Source organism: Haliotis rufescens, unplaced genomic scaffold (genome assembly GCF_023055435.1).
Source record: "Haliotis rufescens isolate VD_foot unplaced genomic scaffold, xgHalRufe1.0.p SCAF_17, whole genome shotgun sequence".
Lineage (NCBI taxonomy): Eukaryota > Metazoa > Mollusca > Gastropoda > Lepetellida > Haliotidae > Haliotis > Haliotis rufescens.
Window position 1 is genome coordinate 25,330,725 of NW_025963857.1, and position 27,059 is coordinate 25,357,783.

Consider the following 27,059-nt stretch of genomic DNA (forward strand, 5'->3'; position numbering starts at 1 on the left):
CGAAAAGTCGGTGTATCACGATACTTGGTTTAACGATAGGGTTATTGTATCGTGATTTCATGTATGATATAAAACGGTCAATTATTTATGTTAAATAGTGTCGAAAACAAAATTACAAAGCTCTCATTCTGCCGCTCTGTACCATTATTGCTGTATTTTTGTTAGTTTGGCCTTTCTTCATGGCTTAAGTCCGTTAGGTGTCGACGCCGTGAGTTTTCTGGAATACCGTTCAAAGAGGCGTGAAACCCATCTCACTCACTCACTTACTCAAGTGTAGATTTGTCAAGTATCGTATCGTGTGTCGTCTCGCGACAAAGTGTATCGTTACATCAGTTGGAATTACCTTCCTTGTCCGAGCTACAGGGCACACAAGATGCACTGAAAAACATAATGATGCTTAGATGGAGTTCAATTTGTATATTTGATAATTTATGTGATTGCGAATGAATCTTGGATATTTGTCGTAATGGAATGGGGATACATGCATGTAACACGGGTAATCGCGATGGGTATGCTGCTTACAAAACACTTAAAATGATTGGACCGAATCTGTGATTCAAACCCACCACTAGCATGTACTGGTAAAGGTAAGGGACGCAACTCTGCACAACGAGACCAACCGTTCTTCGTTTTTGCTGAAATATGTTTGGTCTATTTGGTGCAAATAGACCTTTATTGGTCCAAGACGTCCTGAAACCACCATTGCTATCACACCATGCTTTATACTATACTGTACCACGCCGTACCTTCTTCAAGTAATGAGAGAAGCCAAACAATATTACGACAGGATGAGTACATATTGAGATGTTGATGAATACTGTTTAAATATTGCAACCTAATACCGTTCATATATGTGTCTTATCTGAAGAGGAGTATTTTATAAAGATGCATCTCAAAACCTCAAAAATCTCAAAAAATTATCAATAGACAGGCAGTCTATCAGTGATTGAGTGAGTTAGTGAGTGAGTGAATATGGTTTTACGTCGCATTTAGCAATATTCCAGCAATATCACTGCGGGGGACACCAGAAATGGGCTTCACACATTGTACCCATGTCGGGAATCGAACCCGAGTCTTCGGCGTGACGAGCGAACGCTTTAACCACTAGGCTACCCGACCGCCCCGGCAGTCTATCAGCAGCTGAATGCAGTGTAATGTGTCAAAGAACACAGGTGCAATGTGTAATTACAGTTCAGTATATTCGATTTTGAACAATAAAAGATAACTTCGAATTTAAAGAAACAAAAACATGTAATTAGAAGAAAGAAATCACCAATACAGAACCAGGAAGCTGAAGACAGGAACATCCTACTTTACCTCTGATATTTCAGCACATCCTCCGGAATTCACAAGACATCGTGGCACTGATACCATGCACAACCTGGGGGGTTTTAACAATCATGTTCCCTGACAAAACAGACAAATTGGGTCCTGTCGTTGCTGACCTTTCAGTCACCACAATGTGGAACTTCAATGTTGCAATCTAATTGTCTGGGTGCGTTTGATGACACTCAAACTTCTCTCATTTAGATTAGATCTTAAAGATGCCAAATACGTCATGAAAAGACGTGGTTGTGAAGTTTCGCAGTAATATCGCGTCAGGATCATGTACAATTTATTTGCGAAACTTCCATCATTTCCTGCGGTTTAAACATTTCCATATATTGCCACACGTTGAATGCCAATCTTTTACACCATCGATGTCACTGAGAAACGTAAACGGCTATTGCATTTTACAAGAAAGGTCACCTTGATCTAAGAGTTTGGGACTTTATCGAAAAAGAAATTGTTCCAGAAAAGGAAATTGTTCTTCAAAAGATGTTCATGGTTCAGACTGTTAAACAAGATATTGCCTGTCAGAAAAAATACATTTTTGCAAAACGTTTTTAAAAAAAGAATATTTAATTTCACATTTATAATAAGACATATATATATATATATATATATATGTTTTGCAGCCCTGGTAGAAACAAATATCTAGTCTCCAAACAAAATCTCAGCATCCCCATGGTATATTGATACTTAGTATGTAACGTCTTAACAAAACGTCTTAGATCATCCCTTAAAGTAAAAAAAATGACAATGTTGTACAATTTTTACACAGATGGCAATCATGAAAGAAACAATGAAAGGTAAAAACAAACAACATTATTATTATATTATATACATTATACACGAATAATACAAGCAATGTTTCATTTATGTTTTGAATTACGTTCCAAGCACCGTGCAATCCCTGGAGTTCAACAAGGCATGTTGCCATGTACTATTACGGCTCTGACGTGCTTCATCATAACTACATGTAAGATACTTCATGATTAATGCTGCCCTTACTCTCCAGTGCCTGCATGTCAGAAAGCATTCTGAAAGACGTCTTTCATAACCTGCGTTCGCTGGGACTGAATCATGAAAAACATTATCGAAAAATGATTTATGGCTATTTTTGATGAAGAAATCGCTAATGCGCAGAAATGATCATAAAATGCTTTAAGTTATTACTTTCGTAATCTTTAGCATGGACCTTCCCACTGATTCAGAGTTTAAAGAGGTTTTTATGTTTCACGAGATTTAAATTGAAGTCCAAGAATATGCAGGTCGGATGGAGTGGAGATTGAGTGGTGGCTTTGGAAGCCATGTGGCATATGTTCCGGAAAGAGCTGTTCAGAGTTGCGTCCCTTAGTCATGCCAGCCTCTGCTTGTCGGTTCGAATCCCAGATTTTACCTTATTTTGATAATTGGTCAGTTAGCATGTTTAAACTCCTGGGTTTTGTCGTAGACGCATGTGTTTTCGAATGAACATTGACATGCCTTTGCGTGGTTTTGTGACGGATGCCACTGATGGAGCAGACTGTGCTCACCTTTTCACGAACACCCGGTGACGTCACTATTTAATAGTGATTGATGGACGCATTTTCATGATATGGTAGGAGTCTTGCAGACGACTATGATTTTGGCAAAGATTGCTTATCGCTGTGGAAAGTGTTTTGTCGTTTTTATTATATAAAAAGGGTCAACCTCTAAGACCTGCTTCTCGCCGTGATAAAAATAGTATACTTTCCACAGTGACCTTTTAACTTATCTTCTCTCAGATCTTCATCTTGACTGTGTTGAAGTTGCATTTTATCCTTTCCGCAATCAGTTAGAAAAGTAATATTTATTTTCACAGACGACAAAGAAAAGTCGAAATGAATCAATCTTCAAGTGGTACGTTTGCAGCACTGCGTGGGTGAAAACATAATGCTCGACCACTAAGAGCAACATAGGTGATTTATACATACATGTACAAGGATATGTGAAGATTACACGACAATATATCAAAATATATGATACGACAACTTATCATAAAGTGTCAATTATTTCTTCAATATTCTATTGTGAATTGTCACAGGCACATAATTCAAACTTCTTCTCCTTTTCTTGACGATTTTAAGTGTTCTGTTGTGTTTTGTTAAAACTGGAATGAAAGTAAGGCTTTCTAAAATAGTTATGGTTGAAAACTAAAATTGAAAGTATTTTAAATCCACATTCGAATTTTGTCAAACTTTTTTTGCGTTCTTGACACGAACTAATATGAAAATGTAACATGTTTGATTATGTTTGTCCCTCATTAGATGTCAACGTGAATGTAAAAAGAGTCTTTCATACGGACCTCAAATTCTGAACCAAACAGCGTGACGCTACCCTTGTCTCACAAGCTGATTTACAGCGTCCACAGTTTGCACTCGATTTTCATTCTCAGCTCCCTGGGGAGTATACAACCGAAGCGCTGGCTATGAGGCGCTAGAAGGTTAACAGCCACGGAGCAATCTCATTCTACCGGGTACCCATTCACTGATGGGTGAACAGAGGCTTATTTCGAACAGTCAGTTGCCCAAGGAGACACCACATGCGCTGCAGGTGCCCAGTAAGAAGGGAGATAAATCAGTAATTGAAGCCATACAGTCAATCCATCATGACAACTATTTTTCCCTTTATTGATAAAATCAAATGATCACACCATCGTGTACATGTCTTTGAGAATGTGTATGTGTTTAGTAACGGTATGCCTGTCTTGAACACATAAACCAAATTACCTCCCCTGGTGAGCATAACGTCACGTGACGCATTCACAGCATGAGGTCATGACACGGCTACCCACATGGAACAAAAAAAGCCTGAAAGACCTTTCAGATTGGTAATTTCGGAAACAAGATTACCAAACCACAATTCCCTGGAGCCACTGCACAACGACATTCAGCCTTTAAATTATTGGTTCATAATGACTGGATATTTTCCCCCTTGGCGTGGAGCCCCGGATGTCAGAATGTCGCTGTATGTCAATGATAGAAGGTGTGTGATCGTGCTCCTTGTCGGGATCTGTGTGTGGTCTGTCTCACTGCATGTTTGCTAGATGAGCCGATCTTCTGTCTCTAAGCAAATACTTCATTTGAAATATTGATCCAACAAGCTTCAAAAATCTAAAATAATCATCACTGAGCATTTTATTTGCTCAGAAAACTATCACGCGAAATTGAAATATTTTCACTCACGAAACGTGAGATTTTGTGCTTTTGGTTAATCATTTATTTAATGTTTTGAATCAAAGCAAACATTTTAACAACATGGAGTTAACAGTTCACAGAAATATTTGGTGGTTGTTTTTTTTGCTTCAAGTCAAATGTGAGTTATTATTCAGATCTCAAACGCTGACCGAGTTTTTTGATGGTACTAATGTTACCCATGCCTTTGTTATTTTAGAAAGTAGCTCCTTGCGTTGATAGATAAGTGACAAGTGTTGTAATAAGATCTTTTTCCTTTAGTTTCCTATAATCATCATTGACAATGTAATGTACAAGTAGCGATTCCTGGTGTGTATGGCTGTCAATCAATGAATGTTCTGCGTGTCTCTGCAATACGTTAACTTTTGAAATTATTCTGAGGGCTGGGCGTTGATATATAGGTCTTGTCTGTGGCTTCCACAGTAGCGAATTACCACCGTGATATTGGAGTATTTGTGTTTCATTTAATAATAAATAATAGTAATAATAATAATAATTAGAAGAGGAAGAAGGTAGAAGAGAGTGGATCGGTCTGGTTACTTGGGGGAGGAGTTTATTTACCATCTCATGAAAGGTCAGGCCTAAACGCACTTAGGGATGCAGCTTAGAGACAAACTCCAAAATGTCCATATCAAAGACAAACTTCGGGCAGAATACAAAGAAAAATCTGAACGCTCGCAATAAAGTTAAAGCCAAAAATACTTATGCTGTACCCATCCCTTCGTATTCTTTTTGCGTTGTTGATTCGACGAAACAAGAATCTCTGGGTATTGACACCCTCAAACGAAGGCATTAGGCATTAGATCCTACCATCCTGTAGGAGGGTTCTGGAGGTTTTGTACTGCTGGATGGTACAGATATGAGTGTCAACCAAGCGAAGTGCCATATCAAATCGGCACGCCTCAGTTTTTCAGGGAGAGGCTTTCTGAACTACCAATGCATCGAGTTGATGTGCAGTGTCGTTTGTTTGGATGAAGTCGACTGGCCTGTAAAGTGAAAGAGAAGGCTTCTGTTTGCTGCTCAGGACCAGTCACTTCCCCCTCGAAACCGTCAGTGTGTGATTTTGCTTCGAAATGTAAATATGTAATGTAGATTATGCAATGAATTTAATTCGACTGTCCAACACACTGTCAGTGTTTGCCCAGCTTTGATACACACACAGTATTTTAAGCGACATGATGGAATGGCTCGGTCCTTTTATTACCGTCATCGCCATGTTTGTGGTTTTTACACTGAGGTCCATCCATGGTACGACCCAGAATATGTTGAGTTCGTCATGGTAATAATAAATACAAAATTCTTTGGAATAGGCCAAACCTGATCTTGTCCTTCTTGATAAATCCAATGAAATCATTTTTACCATTGAATTTTCTGTCCCTGTTGACACTAATGTGATTGACAAGATTCAGGAAAAACATAACAAATATGCAGACCACGCTTTCGAAATGTCACGCTTGCATCCCAAGTACCAAGTTGTCCGACTCCCCATTGTCTTCAGTGCCTTAGGTTTGGTACCTCCAAATCTGCTGACTGGCATTGAGAGATTACCCTAGTTTGCTGCCAGGAATACAGCCCTTCTGACAATCTGGGTAATGCAGAAGGCTGCAGTGTTGGGGAGTCTTTAGATTCTCTGAAACATTCCGGGTGGGTTTGAATTGGCAGCGCTTCCTGGGAGAAATCCAATTGACTGTCTGGGCTGCGTGTAGATGGGGCGAGGGCCCTGAGCTGATGGTGAACCTAACCAGCCGGACTAGTACTGTGCCAGGATCTCCCAAACCCTCTTTGCCGCATCTTTTATTTTAATCTGTACATAATAATAATAGGAGGCTACTTATGTTCGATTCACTGCCCTATTTTGACTTGTAAATTTATTATGTTCCCGTGTTTTATCAGAACAATTGACTTGTCCTTGCATGTGTTTGTGACGGATGCCACCAGTGGGATAGGATACGCTCTCCTTTTCGCGAACTCCTAATATCGTCACAATATTTCACAATTATAAGTGACAAAACTAGTTCCACAGGCACAAGAAATCACTGCTAAAGGCACTGTCGATTGTACGATTCCGACTATATATGTGTATATGTATATGTGTTTCTGAATCGCTATCAAATAGTGATGATACCAGGTTAATGTAAAACAAGTTTTAGTCTTCCAAATCATGCAAAAGCAACGTTCAATTAATAAAAGATATTAACACATCATCACAGACTTCTTCTCGTAGGCAGTTTCATGGCACGTTGTATTCCGCTATAGCTTTAACTGAACTAATACCATCAACACACAAATTCTGCTGAATTTTAAATTCAGCCCCAAAGCCATGTTGTGACAAAGGAAGGTGTTAGCTCACCCCATCTGCCTATCGTCTTGATTCCTCTACGACAAAGTATCGATTCCGAAGATACGTAATAACGTTAAGAGATTTCTGCAGAATATCTAATGGAATTTCACTTTTTCTCCTTACAAAATTTGGCTATCTCCCATCTCAGCATGATAAGATTAGTCTCTTTTTATTGGGATTCCTGGAAGTCTTTTACACCACCGCATCACTGATTAAAATACGAAACGAATTTATCAAAACATTTAGGTAAGGTTTTCTGTTGTTGCTTAAAAGTGATTAGTTATTTTTGGGGAAGTCTAGAAGTCAATTAGAAAATGGACGTGAACCTCGTCATTTTGCAGGGAAAACTCTACAGCTACATTGAAGCGGCACTGCTGTGTGAATATTATTTCTATTTTTTAATTCTTATTTTTTATATGAATCTACCTTGTCGTTACTGTTGAGCTACAGAAATGAAAAAAAAGACAAGGGTTAATATTTGGTTACGATGAGGATGAGCATTTTTGTTTCCAGCTAATCATTCTTTGTAAGTACGCGCGCAAATATTCTAATACAAGAGGATGTTTTTTTAAGAGTATCTAGAATTCTATTTATTTTAAGGATCGCTATAATCCTCTGGATTTAACAGGTTTACGATCGCAACCTTGGCAGTAGTCATCATCCGATGTACATGGAGTGTGCTCAGTATTCATGATACAATCGCCTTAGCAAATAAATAGGGAGGTGAACGTCATTTGCTTGTTTCTTTTAGACGAACTGTAATTTAGCCACGTGTTGTTATGTTAATATTCTAGCCACTTTATACATAGGTGGACGGAACTTTCATCACACTGGCTTTCGCAATAATCAACTGGTAAACATATTCTGTCTTCATTGTCATTCCTGTGGTTAAACATGTCCAAAAAATGGTTGTGAAAGTGCCAGACAGTTATACGTCATTCCAGAAAGTTTATGGTGGACATTCAGAGAAATTTACTTATTACATATATGACACACTGCTTGGCACCATGATGCACACTGCTATCCCACACTATGGCCTTTGCAGGGAGTTTTCACACCTCCTGACTCACAGGCACTTTACTCTAATAGCTCGGGTGGTCAGATTTGTTGACAGCGTGGCGCCTTCCCTCCCCCAACGACGTCGGCTATTCTTGTGATACTGATATCACTGGCCTGTCTGGTCTCGACTGTTTGTAGGATGTCGTCATGTGACGGGAGTATCGATGGGTGCGACGTTAGGCACTTACTTTTAAAAAAAATGAAAATTGTGTGAGTGGTGGTGTTACTAGTAGAGCAGAACATGCTTACCCTTATCGCGAACATCTGTGATCCGTTATGCATTTTTCATCAGTGTTTTGCCTTTTACCCCCAATGGAATTTGTGTTTCGGCAGATAATCGAGACTGATTATGCTCAGGCGTTGACATTTTGAAGCTAGGCTGTCTCATCATGACAAATGACATGTGCAATAAATGGTTGGAAACCAATTAAATACACAGACACTGGCACGCACTCTTTTATAGTTCTTCACAGCATTATTCAGTGTCATTTATAGCTTTATTCAGTGTTAGGAATGCTACACACGTTGTTTTCTTAATATGACGCCGATATTATCTGCGTTAAAATGTAATCATCATAAAAAACCAGTTGTGGTCAAAAGTATCTTTCATTTAATTTTTATTTCTTAAACATTATTCCGTGCTCTCGTAAACAGTTTTAGGGACGTTTTAGAGATCTTGGCCTCAACTACATTGGAAACGCCAAATCTACTGCTGAACATTATATAATGATTAATCTTAGGCTCATTTGCTTTGTGATGCAAATGGATCAACTAATAATAACGGTTACACACTTTTCACTGTTATAATTATCAACACGATATTCCTCTATTTTGGGATCGCATGTTTCAGTAATCAATTCATGTAATATTTCCACCACTATTTTCCATTTTACGCTCATTGAAATCTGTTTCCAGATCGAGACTGAGTAACCGGCGTTGACGTTTTATATTATCTTTGTTGATAAAGTATTAAATGCACAACGCCGTATTCACAGCCATGAATGAACATACTACTCCCTACAAGACCCGTGAAGATCCGGGATAGAAAAGGTCTTCAGCATACCATGCCAGCTGTAAAAGGCGACAATGCTCGTCATAAGACAAGACTAACGGGATCGGGGGTCAGGCTTGCTGACTTGGTTGATGCATGTATTCGTGTTCCAATTACACGGATCGATGCTCATGATGTCAATCACTAGATTATTTACAGACCGCCGCCATATAGCTGGAATATTGGTAAGTGCGGCGTTAAACAACAAACAAACAAACTCCCGACAAAGATGAGACAGATCAATGTTTTCTTCACATCTGAAAACTTTCTTTCAAATAGTAATAACGCCACCTTTGACATTCAACACTACTTGTGATTCAGTGCATTTCATAGGTAAACCCATTATGTAAAAGTGTCGTGTTCATCTTATACCCGATGGCTATCAGACCACCATATCTCTCATAGATTCAATGTGATCAAATGAATTTGGCATCAAGCTTGTTCTCTGTCACGACATTCATCATTCAATACATCTCGATCAATATGTGCGTGTAGCTAGGCAATTATTACCATAAACTCTCTTCTTTCAAATCAGCAAAATTTACGCTATTCAAGTTACGTTAATGCGCACTTAGGATTTCGACGTTGAGCATTTTTCCAAACGACCAGATCATGTTCGGTGATGTCTAAATAGTCCCCTCGACACTTACCCGCAGGCTTGTTATGCTCATCCATGCTCGTTTACCCTATCAACTGCTAGTTTCCAATTATTCACCTGATAAAACACACAAATGAGAATGTATCATGGCTGACAAGATCATTCACATAATGTTGCTGTGTGAACAGGAAAGGAGACCCGTATGTAACGCCATGTTGACGAAGCCATGGTCGCGTACATGTACACTCCAACACTACATACTGATGACATATGTAATCACGTTGTGCAATGGCCGTGGGTCCGTGAGCGATATTACAGTAATCAAAGCCACAGCAAACGGCACAACTCGATCTGGAACGTACATTCTGCAGGGACTAATCACGGCGCACATGCAATCGGATCGCATCGTGAGGTTTAAATAAGCTTATCTCGGAGGCAACAGGTGGTCAAGTTCATGTGATTAAACGTAACATCTGATATTTAAACTCAGGTTTGGCTGAACTACGGTTATAACGAACACGCTTATAACGAACTGACGGATATAACGAACTAACTTTTTAGTCCCGACTATTTGCTGTTATGCTGTATATATGCTTATAACGAACTACGGTTATAACGAACTAAAAATAGTAGTCCCTTTGAGTTCGTTATAACCGTAGTTTACTGTAGTTGTGTTATGCACATTGGTTACGTTTTGAGACATACGGACAATTTCATAAAGTGTAGACTTTCATATATTCACATCTATTTACAAGAAGATTCACAACAATGTCCATAAAAGTTTACGAAACTTGACAAAGTCTCTGAATCGCAGTTGCCAAATGCTTGCCAAAATCAGTTTGAGGGATTTACAAGTTTTGAAAACGTTTGTAAAAGATAGTCAAGAATGATTTGTCAAAAAATTGTTGACACTACGATATTTCTTGTGACGGGTGCTACCGGTAGAGCGGGACAGGCGTACTATTTTTGCCTGGTGACACCTGGTATCATTACTGATTCTCAGTGATACATTAATATAATTTTCACCGCTACTTCTCTTTTTACATATGGACGCCCAATGGAATCTGTTTCGGCTGATAATCGACACTGATTATTCTCTGGCGTTGACGTTATATGTTTATTTGAGTGACGTTTTTTACATGAAAAAGACACCAATGGTTCTCAATTCCTAAGTTCCATGTATGTATCGGTATGAATCATAGGCAGAGAGAACTGGTTGAGACAGCAGTACATGGTAGCCATTTGGGTTAACAGTGGATACTATATGGAAGCCTTCCCCTTTCAAAAGGTTTGCCTGGTCTTATATTTGAGGGCGCACAAAGAAATACGGTATCTTTCTTTCCTTATTTTTTTTTCATTCACTGCCGATGCTGTAAATACTGTACGTGAAAGCCATGATCCCCAGTGAGGTGGCCTAGCTTTGGTTACTGGTGGCCTATAGCCCGTGTTTTAAACTGTATTCATGATATTGTTATATGCTCAAATATGTTCCATCAATTGTTTTTAAATAAAGTATGCTCCCATATGTTTCATTACTTGTTTTTAAAAATAATTTTGCATAAATGACTGAATTGTTAATATATTAACTTTGTCTCGTCGCTATATGGCTGAAATAATGCCAATGCGACGTAGAATTTTACCTCACTCACTCACTCACTGTACGGGAAAGGCACGTTCTTCGTTTCCTTGTCACAGCAACGAATTCCACCACCCACTATCCGATGCAGTATTAAATTGAAATGATTAAATTACCCAGTTTCAGTACTACGTCTGGCATGTAAGTTATTCTTGGTTCGGTTAATTGTTGCGGTAATTTACAGCCAGACATCGAACTCCAGATAGCCGTTCTATTTTTATCCTAATGTATATTATTAGTTTAGTTTATGACGTTCAAAGTTTATGGCGGCTAGACCCGTGAAGATCCGAGGCAGAATAGGTCTTCAGCAACCCATGCTTGCCGTAAAAGGTGACTATGCTTGTGGTAAGAGGCGACTAACGGGATCGGGTGGTCAGGCTCGCTGACGTGGTTGATGCATATCATAGATCCCAAGTGCGTGGATAGATGTTCATGATGTCAATCACTGGATTGTCTGGTCCAGACTCGCTTATTTACAGACCGCCGTCATATACCTCGGATAGTGCTGAGTGCGGCGTTGAACACCCAAACAAACAAATTATGACGGCTATACTAACGTCACAACAGTTAGAATTGTTCCTCAAGGAAATTAATCCCAGCCGTGTGGTTTTGATTATTATGATCTTGGTTTTACCTGGGGCTGCATATAAGAACAGGATTAGGTTTCTTGCACAGTTTACCATCAGAAGAAGAACAACCACCTACACGATGTGGCACAATGGGTGCCTAAGGGGATGTTTACCACTGAATTAAATGTCTTATCCCCAAATGTCACACAGAAGTTATCAATGATGAAGTCCAGCATATCACATCTTGTTTTCTCAGTAAACTTCAGATGTGTTGATTTGCTTCGTTTTGAAACTTTTCACGAACCTGAAGATAGCCGCAATTCGCTGTGAAGAGTTGCGTTTTTCAGGCGTGCTAGGACCTAGTCGAGTAATACTATGCTCGTGGGTGGAATCCGAGACAAGTGAAATCCAATTATACCTTTGGGTAAATGGCTTGATGAAGGAAGGATGGTCAATAAAAAGTTTTGTTCTCAGCTTTTGAAAGTTGTATTAAACTTGCATTATACTGAGTACCCTGTCTGTAACACTGTATGGAGCTTATAATGACTTAAAAGGTATTTGCTTGTCCACACGTTCCTTCTCTCTCGCATGAGTGACATGGATCAGAGCTCGAAGTAATGGCATGATATTCCCAGATGTCACTTTTCAATATCTTGAAATAAATCAGAAGATTCTGACGTTGTTTTTTGAAAAATAATGTGGGTTAAAGTATGATATTCGGCAGTGGAAAATGGATTTGCAGGATGAATTCTAAAACCAAATGGAAATAACTGTTTTTGTAGTCCCACTGCGGGATAGCTATCAGATATATATGGGTCCTATTTCATCAGGATTGCAATTATAGAATGACAGTCTGGTCGACTCATGGCGTTTAGTCACATTACACGCGTGAAATATGATCATTTAGCTTCAAACCCTCGGAAAGAAAACCTCTGAAATACGACATAAAAACCATGCTCGATTACCAAATCCTTTCAACAAACAAAAACTTTAAAAATTCAAGAATTGGTTTCCTGAAATTCGACATATGAAGAGAATAATTCATCGCGATAGGATGAACCCAAACCCTTTTTTTATTCTATTAATATGGTCTAGTTTTCCTAATATCATGAATTCTTCGTGAGTAAGCTCTTGAAACGTCACATGTAACCCTCTTACCGAACAATACCACTCTCCTGTGTAATATGTACCTTCCACATCCGATATCCGCCATCTTGCCAAATTGGATTGGAAAAGCCCTGACAGTTCTCATAATGTCCGACCTTAAAATCTGGACAGACAGGAAGAGCTCCGGACACAACTAATGGCACGTAAAAGTTGATGCTATTAACGGTATCTTCTATGACCTAGTGTCATACAGATACCCAAAGACACATAGCGAATGGACCTTGAATCGGGAACGAACTCTATCAATACAGATAAGGTACGGAAATTGGTTGACCGGTTCGGATTTTAATGTTCCCATCAAATGTCAGGCGACATATCTGTCGATATGATGACAAGGTTTCATGTTGTACACAACGCTAACGATGTCGGTCTGCAATGGTAATGAGGTGTCACTACGGCGTATTGGGGATGTTGCAACATAACGATATGCATGTATGTTCCATTAATGACACGTTACACAAGTACATGTCAATGCATAATCATCTGCTACCAACATATAATGCTAAATACATAAAGGGTCTTGCTCTATACAAAAATAGAAAGTTGCCTTAGGGTTGTTAAGGCGGAATGTGATATTGTATAATATTTGTTCCAAGAAACAACAAACAAACTTTATGTATCTGTTTTATCCTTTTCGCGAACACCTGGTGTCATCGATGATTTTCAGTGATCCATTTATATATTTTTCACCCTGATTTTGTTTTTTACGCCCAGTGAAATCTATTTCGGTAGATAATCGAGACTGTTTTTCTCTGGCGTTGAAGTATTTCCTCTTGGGATTCTGATGCAAAATTGAAATTTCACAATACTGTCCGTATCTGGATATTATTTGGATGATATTTGGAAACTCCCTTCCCCCTACCTCGCTCTTTCTATTATGTTGAGTATGATACTATATGTACGACAATGAACTTGACATGGGGATGTTTGTAAAAGGTATTCTTGTTGTCTAGCGACTGTTAAGCGAAGGTCTGTTTCTCATATCTGACACTCCCATTGTACCCGCTTTACAAACTAAGTTCACCTATTTAGATTGATAGATTATGTGATGAGGAAGAATAATTTTTTGGTGTGCTCAAATTTTTTCACTGCGGTCACCCTGAAATCCAAGATGGTCGCCAATATGGCCGCGACTTTTCTACCTAACCTATTAACTTCAATATATATGAAAAAGCTGACTTGTTATTGTTTTGACAGAGTAATGAGTGCATTGAGAAATTTTCCCACTTGGGCGGCCATCTTGGACGCCATTTTGGATTTCGGGGTGACCGCAGTAAATTTTTACGAGCACACCAAGAAATAATGTTAGGTAATGGTTTAAGCAGGCTAAAAAACATGGTGAACTTAGTTTGTAAGATGGGTACAATGGCACCCAAAAACTAGGCATGCTATGGGAATCAGACCTTCGATTATGTTCTAGAACCGCGTAATGGAACTGACACAATTGCAATGCGATTGTTTGAGCAAGATGGTCTTCATGATCCTCTGGCTGTCTACAGTCTCTCACAGGGACATCTTCACAACACCCAGGTTGTTGTGTCAGCTTCACGGTTCAATTTCTAAATATTTCAATATATACTGAATAGATAACTCCCAGCAACCAGCTTCTAAACATTTGGTAGTGTATATCTACAAGGATGGGACGCATCATTCACCCAGCCTTATTGAAACGGACGCATTATTAAGACTGCTCGCTCGTAATCCCTTTAGGAATTGCATCTGTGTGATGAAGTTCATGTCTATTGGAAGACTCATGAAGCTTTGGATGCCACAATGGTCTTAATACCTCGGAAACTGCTTGGCATTACCTGAGTATCCTTCAGCTTCAATTTGATCACCTAGATAAATAGGATCCATTTAACACGCAATCACATGATTTGAATACAATGCCTCATCATCAGTGTACCATTAGGCAGGCAACTAATCAGGATTACGTTTAGATTGGGAAAGGAACTTTAAAGGGTTGTTCTTGTAAATCGTGTTGGTGTCATGGACAACTTCCTGGCAAAAGAAAGCATACACACATGTTTGATGGTGGCTACAGTGTACGAAAGCCCATTTGGACCATATTAGTATTTTGTTTTTGTCTCTTTTAAAAGTCGTAATTACGACATTTCAAAACTCGTAATTATGAGAAACAAAGTCGTCATTACGAATTTTACAATGATGATGAAAATCACCGTGACATAATGACAAAGCAATAAATAGAATGTTATTATAAACTATTTCTTCTCGTTATTACGAGTTTTGAAAAGTCGTTATTACGACTTTTATCTCGTTACTACTACTTTATTCTGGTTATTACGAGTTTTGAAAAGTCGTAATTACGACTTTTTTCTCGTAATTACGACTTTTAAAAGAGAAAAAACAAAAACAAAAAACAAATATGGTCCTAACGGGCTTTCGTAAAATCGAATACTCGCTGGTGATGCTTTTGATATTTTTATCATAGTTGTGCTTTTGACCTTATCTTTGCAGTGTTTCGGCGACTGTTTTCAGCGTAGTAACGTTTTGTTAACGTTTGTAATTGCTTGGTCAAATCCCATATTTAAGTGAATATTTTCTTTTGCCCGCCACTTTACTTCCAACCACAGTATTTTTGGAAGGACTACAATAATTCTGTGGTATGCCTGGCCCTCGTCGTATGCACTCATCGACTCTTTCACTGAAATGTCCGTCTTTTTCCAGGTTTCATCTTGAACACAAGTATTCTCATCACAGCGTTTGTGTGGAGACCTACTTCATCTCAGTCTACAGCATTATTGATATATCTGGCGCTGTGGGGAGCCGGTGATGGGATTATACAGTCTCAACTGCAACGTGAGTTTGATTAGAACGTCTCGACAACGACCTCTATTGGTTAAACGGACGAACCGACTAATAGCATTAGTGGTGCCAACTGATTACAAGTTTTAACTTAAGTTAACGATTGGCATTGAAAACATATAAGAACAGACCAAACTATTTGTTTCCTTTTTATGATTTCAAATTGTTGTGTTATGGATCTATTCGATGTTCTGTATGTGCCAACCGCCTCTATGGTCCAGTGGATAAAACATCTGCTCGGAGAGCGGAACATCGGTGGTTCGATCCCCGGCCGCGTCATACCATACAATCAAAGATTATACTTGTTGTTACCCTGCCTAGCGTTCAGCGTTAAGGTGATAGAACAAGGACTGGTCGGCTCTTAAACAGTACACTGTGTCTGAGTGGGGTATCCATGTTAAACTGTGGCACGGTATCTCAGTGGCTTAGCGCTAGCGCATTCGTCCGGACTAGTACAAGCAGTCAAACACAAAGACAAAACACACACAACGCAGTACACACAGAGGCACACACACCACACACACACGAGCGCGATTGCGCACGCACGTCTCTATGCAATAGTCTTGAACGCAAAGCTAAACCACATTTCACCTCTGCTTTACAACATGTACAGGTACCTTCACATAGGGAATCCAACTGAGCTGCACATTTCTCGCAAATTCAGCGCCGTATAATGTTCAGGTGTAATAATTGTATACTCAAAGACAAAACTGATTGTGACATACAATATTAACAAAGCGAATAGGTGAAGACCACATGTATGCAATGAATAATGTTGCACACACAGTCCGTAGCAAGTGTGTCCACCTTGTACATCAATAATGCAGGCCTGACACCTTCGACTCACTGGGGACACAAAACGTTGAAGAAAGGGCTGGGGACGTGAACGTTAATGCTATTACGGTATCTTCTTTGACCTATAGTGTCATACAGATACTCCCAAAGACATATGGCGAATGGACCTCGAATCTGGAACGAACTATATCAATATAGATTAAGGTACAGATTTGAATCCTCCCATGAAATATTCCATATCTGAGGAGTTCCTTCAACGTTGTGGGAATATTTGAAGACGTCACAAACGTCGTTCCATTACATCTCAGACATGTTCGATTGGCTACAGATCCAGTCTTGCAGACCAGCGTGCCACATTAACATAATGGTTGTATGTGTATCGTTTTACGCAGCTTTTAGCAATAATCCAGCAATATCATGGCGTGGGACACCACAACGGGGCTGACGTTGAGAAGGGAATGTGACTCGGTGAAGAGGACCCTTCTCGACTGACAAGTGTTGTCCGCACAACTTGAGACGTTGATGCTCTGACGTCTATCGAAGGTGCTTGTTTCGAACCGTATGGGGTTACATGTGGACGTGCACAGCGCACGGGTCACAAATCAGGTGACGTTAAGGACCGTCGGTCGCGGAGAGTAGGTGGATGGGTGACTGTGTTCCGCAGCTTGCCTCCTGAGAGTTTCTAGGGCTTCGGTCCTGCCCAACACTGATGCACGTGTAGCACATGTGGTGTTTCCTTAAGCAAGAGACCTTGTTCGAAAAATGCCTTTATCCATCAAGCAGTAAATGGGTACCCGGTAGGAAGAGATAGTAATGTGACTGTTAACCGTCTACCGGCTGACAAGGCAGCTTGGTTTGTATACTCTTCAGGCAGCCAAGAATGAAAATGGAGCGCATACTCATCCATTGTCAGGGGTAATAATGTTACCGCTTTGGGAAAACACCTTGTGTATGGAAGCTAGCGCAATATAAGTACACACAGTATTATATGTCTTGGCGAAGGGTTGTCCCGGGTGGGCATCTTCTGCTGGAACGGTCTCTGATGTGGTTGTTCTGTCGACAACATCGCCATAAATGACATAAGGTGTCCCCTTGGACGTTGAATTGACCGGATTGAAACATTTGTACGTCTGGGCGTGGTGTGATCACGTCAAAACGATCAAAAGTGGTGTTTTTGCTGAACTCTGCTTATCTGTCTTATTATAGAGACCATTTGAAGCAATTTTGCCCGAATACTCGTTATTGCTTGCAAAAACACACCACCGACATTTCATTCTTTGTGTGTCTTCGAGCTTTTTACTAAACATGTCATGTAACGGTTTTAAGTGAAAAAAGCATTTGCTTTTGACGACTTCATTGAATAAAAATATATTCACGTCCGCATTAAGGTTCTAATTCATTGTTGAATTTCCATACTGTACGTTTGACTTAATACACACGGCATGGCTTTTCCTGATTTGAGGTATGTTTAATCTCCAGTGATCCATACTTTTCCTGATTTAAGGTATGTTTAGTCTCCAGTCATCCATACTTTTCCTGATTTAAGGTATGTTTAGTCTCCAGTCATCCATACTTTTCCTGATTTAAGGTATGTTTAGTCTCCAGTCATCCATACTTTTCCTGATTTAAGGTATGTTTAGTCTCCAGTCATCCATACTTTTCCTGATTTAAGGTATGTTTAGTCTCCAGTCATCCATACTTTTTCCTGAATTAAGGTATGTTTAGTCTCCAGTCATCCATCCTTTTTCCTGAATTAAGGTATGTTTAGTCTCCAGTCATCCATACTTTTTCCTCATTTGAGATATGTCTATTCTCGAGTCATCCATACCTTTCCTGATTTGAGGTATGTTTAGTCTCCAGTCATCCATACATTTCCTGATTTGAGGTATGTTTAGTCTCCCGTCTTCCATACTTTTCCTGATTCGAGGTATATCTAGTCCACAGTGATTCATGCTTTTCCGAATTCGAGGAAGAATCAGTCACACGTACCGAGAAACGTTCGTCATACGAGGTCGATATCATTCCTCATGCCACATGTATGCCTTGATTTGATTTAGTTTCAAAACCAGGACAAAACAAACCCAAAACTCGATTTATTTCCTTTAATGAAATTCGTTTTATTGCCTTGGTTTAAACTTAATCTAAAAGCCATCTGCGCCTCGTTTAGGTTGGAAAGTCGCAAGCCACAAAGATTTATATTGATTCCACTTTACGCTTGACATAAAACAGACACAAAAACATTGTATCAATGCACAGACCACACATCTTTAATTTACATTACAGATTCTCATTTTATCTTAATTCAACAGACGTAGCTCTCAACTCAGGCTCCCGTTACCGAGTCCCCAACAAAACCCAAAGAAACAAAGTAATCTCTTGATTTCATCATCTGTTTCCTTACGTTCCAGTGGCTATTCCGAAGTACATACCCAAGCTGAAAGAAACGGCATTAATTGCTCTACGGGTGTGTAACGGGATTGGTCTGGAACTGAGCTTCATCGTGTCCCTGACGCTAAACAACCTGATGACGTCGCTGTACATTGCAATGGCACTCCATCTCATTGGCTTCTTGGGTCTCGTGTTGGTGGCATGTGACTCTCACGGTCGAGACGAAGAGGCTTCCTCGGAACCAGAACACTTAGAAACAGCGGTGCCTATTACCCAGGACCCACCAGACATCACCCAGTCGACGGAATCGTTGGCCTAGATTGCGTTCACTATTGCTGGCTTGGCATGCTAACGTAATTGAGGGTTTCGCTTTATTACTTAGCGAGAAATGTGAACAATTTTAGTCCACACTTTTTATTTGCTTTCAGGACGCCGATGAGTCGTTTTTAAGAACTGGAACTATTATAACTGTAGACACCAATCATTTCTTCAACCTTTTTTATTGATAAAGAATGTACATCCATTAACATAAATTGACAAATGAACCTCTTTTTACTATTTTAATTCGTATACGCCGACTAGCCACTCTTTTCTTATTGATTCAATTCCATAGATAAGAATATATAAACTTGAAATGTATTTCTTTCACTCTTCGCAACAAAATGATGAATTTGTTTTTAAGTTTATGATTGAAAAGTTTTTGAAACGTTACTAATGGGATTTTCTAAATTAAACATGAATAACTCTCCTCAAAAATGTCATTTTGTGACATTCTAAGCTCATATATACTAGATGTAATTTCTCAAAGAACATAAGAAAATCAAACTTCCATAAAAAAACACACATAAATTACACCACTTTAGATTGTCAGATACAAGTATGACCTAGGAAGTAGATAATATGAGACAATTGGATGTCAGTCACTCTCCACAAACGTGGAAAGTTTGGAATAAGCGTTCATCCAATGTACTTAGCCAACTTTGAAAGAGTGTTCTTTCGTCCAGTGACAACCTCTCTCACGTGACGCGGAGAAGCGTCAAGACATTAAATGTTGTTAATATGAATTTGTGTAGCTCACCGATATCTTCATGGAATCAGTATGATATGATAACCAGAATATGTACGTGTGTTGTATTGCTTGTTACCACTAAAAACTAAATCTGTATGCCATGGTTTTAGATTTGGAAAGCTGATATGTGCAAATTTTAATCGACATTCCATATTCTGTAATATTTGTAAATAATATTTATTTGTTATTGCGTATGAAACCATAACGGGTTGTGACATATTTTTGGCAAGGTGGCACTGAAGGCATTGAATGTATTATCTGTTGCTTACAATTGGTGGATTAGCTTGAAATTAACTGGGAGTCATTAGTACATATTGCATCCAAGGCAAAGTTCGTTTGTGAAATTGTTTTTTTAAGCTTCAAAAGGAAGCATATTCGATGCAGTCATCAACTTAATTGACAATGTACATTTGTATATAGCTCTAGACAATGTTTGCAAAGAAATGACATTTCATGAATATTCACAATACCCTTTTGTGTCTACCATAATTTGATCTTTTGTGAACTCTGAAGTGTTTGGAGGCATGGGTGGCCCAGTCGTCTAGGGCGCCGACATTCGCTTTGCAGAAACATTATAGAAACCTATGATCGTGGGTTCGAATCCCTGTTCGCCCTGATTATGTTTTCTAAGTTTATCAGCACCATACCTGTGCTCGTGGGTTTCACCAAAGTGAAAACGTCTAAAGTGCATCACTTCCGGCTTCCCTCCCACATGAAGCGGACACGCCGTGTTATAACTGTAATACTGTTCAAAGAAGCTCACTCACTCACTCATTTTAATGTAATATGTTCAGTACTAATTTAAAGAGTATTGACAATACACCATACGTATGTAATAGTGGAAACATATGCTTCAGTGAACTTTTCAATTCACTGATATAACATCAGTAGGCTACCTAAGATCATACTGTCTTTCTTCAAACTGAAATAACCCCAGAACATTTACTGGTTATTTATGGTATCATTTGATCACGAAGAACAGTGGTTGATCTTAATTACCATAGATGCTTGTCGAGAAGACTAGGGATGGCCTGTTATTAACGGTTCATGTTCTCATCATCTGGGGATTAGATAGGCTTGAGGTCAGTGATAGTCTTCCCTTGAGGACATCCGCTGGCGTTATTTAGGGATTTTAACTTCTAGACCCTCCTAAATGCTATTTTTGACTGCGATTTTGTTTCTTTGTTCTGTCTGTTAACGACAACATACTTGGGTCATTGTGATGTAAGCAGTTACTTCGTCTACAGACGTCATTTGAAATTTAACACGATAATAAAAGACAGTATATAATGGAGGCGTATTAAGATGTTTTCATCTACAACTTTTTAAAAACATTTACAAAACACACAGGCAAAACAGTTACTTTTATTTGTCTGAGTACAAGTTTTTATATTTGCCGCAACGAGAATTTCACTTAATCATCAATGTACAGCGAGATTTTACGTCAAAAAGGACAGCTTTTGTTGGTTTTTCTTTTGTCATCAGTTTATTATAATTATTTAATAAAATCCTAGAAAATACATTTAACTAGCACGTACTTAGCATATCATGAAGCATTATGAGGCCTATTGCATTTCAAGGAAAACATGCCTGTTGCGGAGTTCTCTTCATACAAATATTGGCTGTAAAAATGAGTTCACGTGAATTGATGTTATCATATATGTTTTAGCACATTGCTTCTTCGTTATCGATGTCAATGATGTAATATATGCAGATTTGCCATGAAAAAATATGTACCTGTATGATTATCATTTATATACAATTTACATCAACACAGCTGATCTGAAATGAATCTATGTGTATCATGGTATTATGAACATAATCGTTTGTTGTGTAGATGGGACGTTAACACTCAAAACCGGTTCTCACCCCACCTTGTCGAATAATGAGAATAATAATAATTATTATTCGCATACAATGAAACCTCGTTAAGTCAAATGTCAACAATATATCGACTTATTCATAGATCCACACATGTAGTACCGATATAGGACCATAGGATGGCTAAAGATTCTGCGAGCTCATTGCGCTACTTCGATTTATGTTATCACTCGATATATCGAGATAATAGAGGTGGACTTAACGAGGTTTCATTGTACATATGTGTATATGTAAAATGATGCAGAGTATTCTGTTTTCTGTCTCTGTATCCCGATGAACTTTTCACATTCTGAATATGGTCTGTTGCAACTGTTGAATGTTATATGTGTTGTTTCATTTTAGAGTCAGCACATATTAGAAATAACTACTATTTGTTCTTGTATATAAACCTTGCTTTTGTTTGTTTGTTGTTTAACGCCGCACTGGGCAATATTTCAGATGCATGACGGCGGTCTGTAAATAATCGAGTCTAGCGATTGATATCATGAGCATCGAACCACGTAATTGGGATACGATGACATGCATCAACCAAGTCAGCGAGCCTGACCACCCGATCCCGTTAGCCGCCTCTTTCGACATGCATAGTTGCTTTTTTACGACAAGCATGGGTTGCTGAAGACTATCATTGCTTGTGCAAGTGGTAGTGTACATTTAAAACACGTGGACATAATTCCTTTCATATATATACGGATATACAAATGAAGATGGAATTTAACATTTATGTATATATACAGGAAGGTGTATTAATGCATTGATGTTTTCATTACTGTGGTGCTATCTGTATACATGTTCTTCATAGAAAGTCAATATGAGCATTATCATCAAAACATGATATACAATATCCCATAAAATATATACTTGTCTTACTTAACTGAAACACTGGGGACACGAAATACAAGGAAACATTCCCGACAAAAAGTCAAATGCTAGCTTCATCGGTGAACTAAGTCATTGTTTGGTGTCATGTTTAATGCCGTCACGTTTCTTTTACTGAAATATTGCGCACTTTGTATGAACCTTCGACCTATTGGCGCTGTTGATGGTCCCTCATGACATTGGTTTATGTCTTAGAAGAAACCTTATTGATTCGTGTAAAACCTCATTTGAGTTTCTTAGGTGTTTCAGAGGTCGTGTAAGCAGACATCGTGCTGCGTACATCGTAAACAGTCTACACATAAGGGACCAGCCATTTGATATTCTTGGAAGAGGGTCTTGTTTTGTTTTTTTAGATAAAATAAATGTTCAGTCACTTCTTGAAAGCGCATTCTCTGGAAGGAGGAACTGAAATAGAAATTCACATTTTCTGTTCAGGACATCAAGCATATACAGCTTTCAATTATTTTGAAAGAGTTGAAGATGTTTATTTGTTTCCAGGATTTTTTGGAATAGTTGTTCTTCAGAAAGACCCCAGACACCTCCACGCCTTAGAATAGCATTTGGTCCATCCCTTATAAAGCAACTTCCACTCCCCAAAATATGACATGGTCCATCCCTTGCAAAGCAGTCTCCACTGCCCAGAATATGACATGACCCATCCCTTACAAACCAGTGATTAGTGATAATATTCCAACGTGGTATGCTTCTGTGTGATGTGCATCCAGCCTCGCTTTCACGTAGCCACTTGCTGAGGATGCTGAGGCACTATGTCGTTGTTGTAATACGTTGGTACATGTTACCGGTACTGACGATGTCTCTCAAATACATTTTATACCGGCTGGCACAATCCATTGTTATTGTTTCTGTCGCCAAATTGTGTTGAACTGCTTAATCCTTTTTAAGTTTCGCATAAATAAAACAATCGTGTTGATATCCTTGTTGTTTTTGTTGTTCACCCATGTGGAAATACGTTCAACGGTTTTAATAAGTCCATGCCCCTAACCAGATACAAAAAAAACCCAAATGTTATCACGATACAAGCTCCAAGCGAACGTCCCACCATCTTCAGTCGACACATATCAGTTATCCATTTTGTTTGTTTGTTGTTTAACGCAGGACTCAGCAATATTCCAGCTATATGACGGCGGTCTGTAAAATAATCGAGTCTGCACCAGACAATCCAGTGATTGACAACATGAGCATCGATCAACGCAACTGGGATACGATGACATGCATCAACCAAGTCAGCGAGTCTGACCACCCGATCGCCTTTTACGACATACATGGTCGCTTTTTACGGCAAGCATGGGTTGCTGAAGACCTATTCTACCCCGGATCTTCCCGGGTAATCTTATCCATCCAGATACAGTCCATATCAATTCCGGGTAAGAAAGCAAGTCCCCGGCAATCTATGATTGTCATAAGGGGTGACTGAATAGCTCGCTGACTTGGTTGATTGCATGTCTTCGTATCCCAATTGCGCGGATCGATGCTCATGATGTCAATCACTGGATTGTCTGGTCCAGACTGTCACAACATCGAGTAACAACGAAGCCAGATATGAATTAACAATGAATTTATTAACAGAACGTTAACGATTTACACCAACGCAAATTCACTTAACAAATACACACACACACTCACACAAACTCACTTCATTTCAACATACTGTCACTTATATCATATCGTTTCAAATTACTCACAAGTTACAACACTCAATTCTCCCTTCCTAACACGCAGCGACGGTTCACCATCCCTTGTATTTACGACTAAATAATTAGTTTTGAATTGACAAACATCTTAAAAAATATAGACAAAATAAACAAAAAATATTCTGGGTTACGAAAATTCTGTATCATACATATAGATATGATTATATACAAAATAAACTTTAACAAAAAATATTTTTGAAAACTAGGAGACCGCTGTTCGATGCGAAAGAATGTACATTGATCAAGTTACAAAAACGGCGCTTTGCGAAAAGAACAATCTCGACTGACGAGGTAAATGAGAAATTTACAGTTTATAACGATACATTTTCAAGAGAATAGCAAACGGCATGAAGCTATAATAACTCCATAAATGACTATCTGTCCATATTTTTCCTTGTCAATGTGGAACTAACGTCAAAAGGAAATCAACAGTTTCGATAAAGGGACACTGCGGTAAAGGGAGAAAATTTGAGGGGAGGTCACTCTTGTATGACAATATACAGTTCCGTCAAAGTGTAATGTTCACAGCAATGAAATATCAAGTGTTATGCTAACTGCATCGGAAAGCTCAGTCTTTCACACTGAAACGACCACTACATGCTATTACTACTACAACTACTACAACTACTGTCTTAGATTATTTACAAACCGCCATCTCATAGATGGAACAAACAAACAATTAGGATAGTGCGTGAGAATGGATTTACGCCGTTTTTAGCAATAGTCCAGCAATATCACAGCAGAGGACACCAGAAATGGGCTTCACTTATTGTACTCATGTGGGGAATCGAACCTGGGTCTTCGGCGTGACGAGCGAACGCTTTAACCACTAGGCTACCCCCTCGCCTCCAATCAATCAACATAAATTTACAAACTCCACCAACTCTGCTTATTTCTCTCCCTACATAATATATCGGACAGCAGGTAGTGAAACTGCACAGTCAACACATATCATCCATTGTGCAATCCGGAAAACCAGATCAAATAACCAACAAAATATTCAAGTCTTGAGACCTGCCTAGATGTGCACGTTTCGTTTTATTATTCTGCAATCCATTTTTAGTATTACCCACCGGCCCGGCCCGGACCGACTTTTCTTGGCCCGATTTTTAGGCAATCCCCTGAATAAGGCAACGAAAATAATCGCAGTGGTTGAAAGTGTGAGCCTCGCGTCGATCCATAATAACACATTATCAGCCTGGTGGCTTTATGACGACCCGATCCTCTTTTTTACGGCTTTACTCTACAGGCATGATAATAAGTAAGGGATCATCTGTCCTGTCCCAGTCATGTAGAGATCGACATGTTCACAAGCACCCAGGACACCAAGTCCGACCCAGGCCCGCGACGTGTGACGGAGCGGTCGTTATGCTGATCGGAAATCATTGCTGCCAGTGTCTTCTCAGGATTAGATACAAGTGTCAGAGTAATCTCCCCATCTCCCGTCTCACCTTGTCTGACTATGCACACGGATAACCGTTGTCTTAGTGTCAACTGTCGGAATTAGTCGATTCCGCAAATAACGTGACACTAGAAGTTCCACTTTTGTAATCATGTCCGAAAATCATGTTAAACATTCCATCGGAAACGGTCATGTTTTTCGATTTCTCCTGTAAACACTGACGCAGATCCTGGGGTAACAAACACGAAGAGTCTGTTTGGTCGCTGTTACAATCAGAAAGATCGACATAGCCACTGGTTAAGAAATCATAATCGTCTAATCTTCCCCGTGTTGGGGTCGATCTCTCCCATCCCCAACATGGGTAGGTCCCGAGTGACTGTCTGTCTGTTTTAACACTGTTTTCGGCCTCTTCGACGGCACATCTGAACTCCCTACACGAAACAGTCCTTCTCAAGTGACAATCCCTTCTAGACTTTCGTCTGACCCCCTTCAAAACGGGGCTCACAGCCCGATGACACGGGGCGGGTGGACGTATTTCTTCTTCAGGGTCTTGCGTCATCCTTTTCTTACCCCGGGGGTCTAATTCTTTGTTCCTTGTGACGGTGCCGGGGAATCTCATCGTGTTAAGGATGGTTCAACTATGAATGGTCTGTTCAAGATGGGACGGCTTATATAGCAGATAGATTGTCGTAGTGTTTACGTTCTAAATATACTGCCTTGCGTATGCAAGCGTTGTTTCAGCGTCTGATGCAACACTATAAGTACACCGCATTCGTTTATCTAACAAAAGCTGTGCATTATTCCCATACGTTCGATAAACGTATCGCAGGCGGAAAAACCGTGACGTACATACTATTAATAGAACAGATATCATGCCGCTCGAGTAACGCTGGAATTTATTATTGACAAAGTCCTGGCATACAATTGAATATATATTAAGCCATTTAAACATGCAATGTACACACGTGTCTAGGGGGGATTTCAATCCTTTGAGTGTGGACTTGGGTCTATTGATTGAGAAAACGATCGAAACACGATCTAGGGGAGGTAACTCGTGTTATGGGGAATGCAACGTAAAATCATCTTTGTTTATTTCGTTCAAATAAATAAATAAAACAGATACCGATTCTTAAACCATCCAAAATTTCCTA

At 39.3% G+C, this 27,059-nt stretch overlaps 1 protein-coding gene across 1 annotated transcript in view; it reads left to right on the forward strand.

The window, feature by feature from the left end:
• LOC124113144 (protein unc-93 homolog A-like) overlaps positions 1-22,432 on the forward strand; it is a 170,443-nt gene extending 148,011 nt beyond the window's left edge. Inside the window, exons 5-6 of the mRNA XM_046473391.2 lie at positions 15,648-15,779; positions 18,989-22,432. Of these exons, the coding sequence (XP_046329347.1) occupies positions 15,648-15,779; positions 18,989-19,287 (431 nt within the window). The 3' untranslated portion in view covers positions 19,288-22,432. The remainder of the gene's footprint in view (positions 1-15,647; positions 15,780-18,988) is intronic.
• Positions 22,433-27,059: the final 4,627 nt, after the last annotated feature.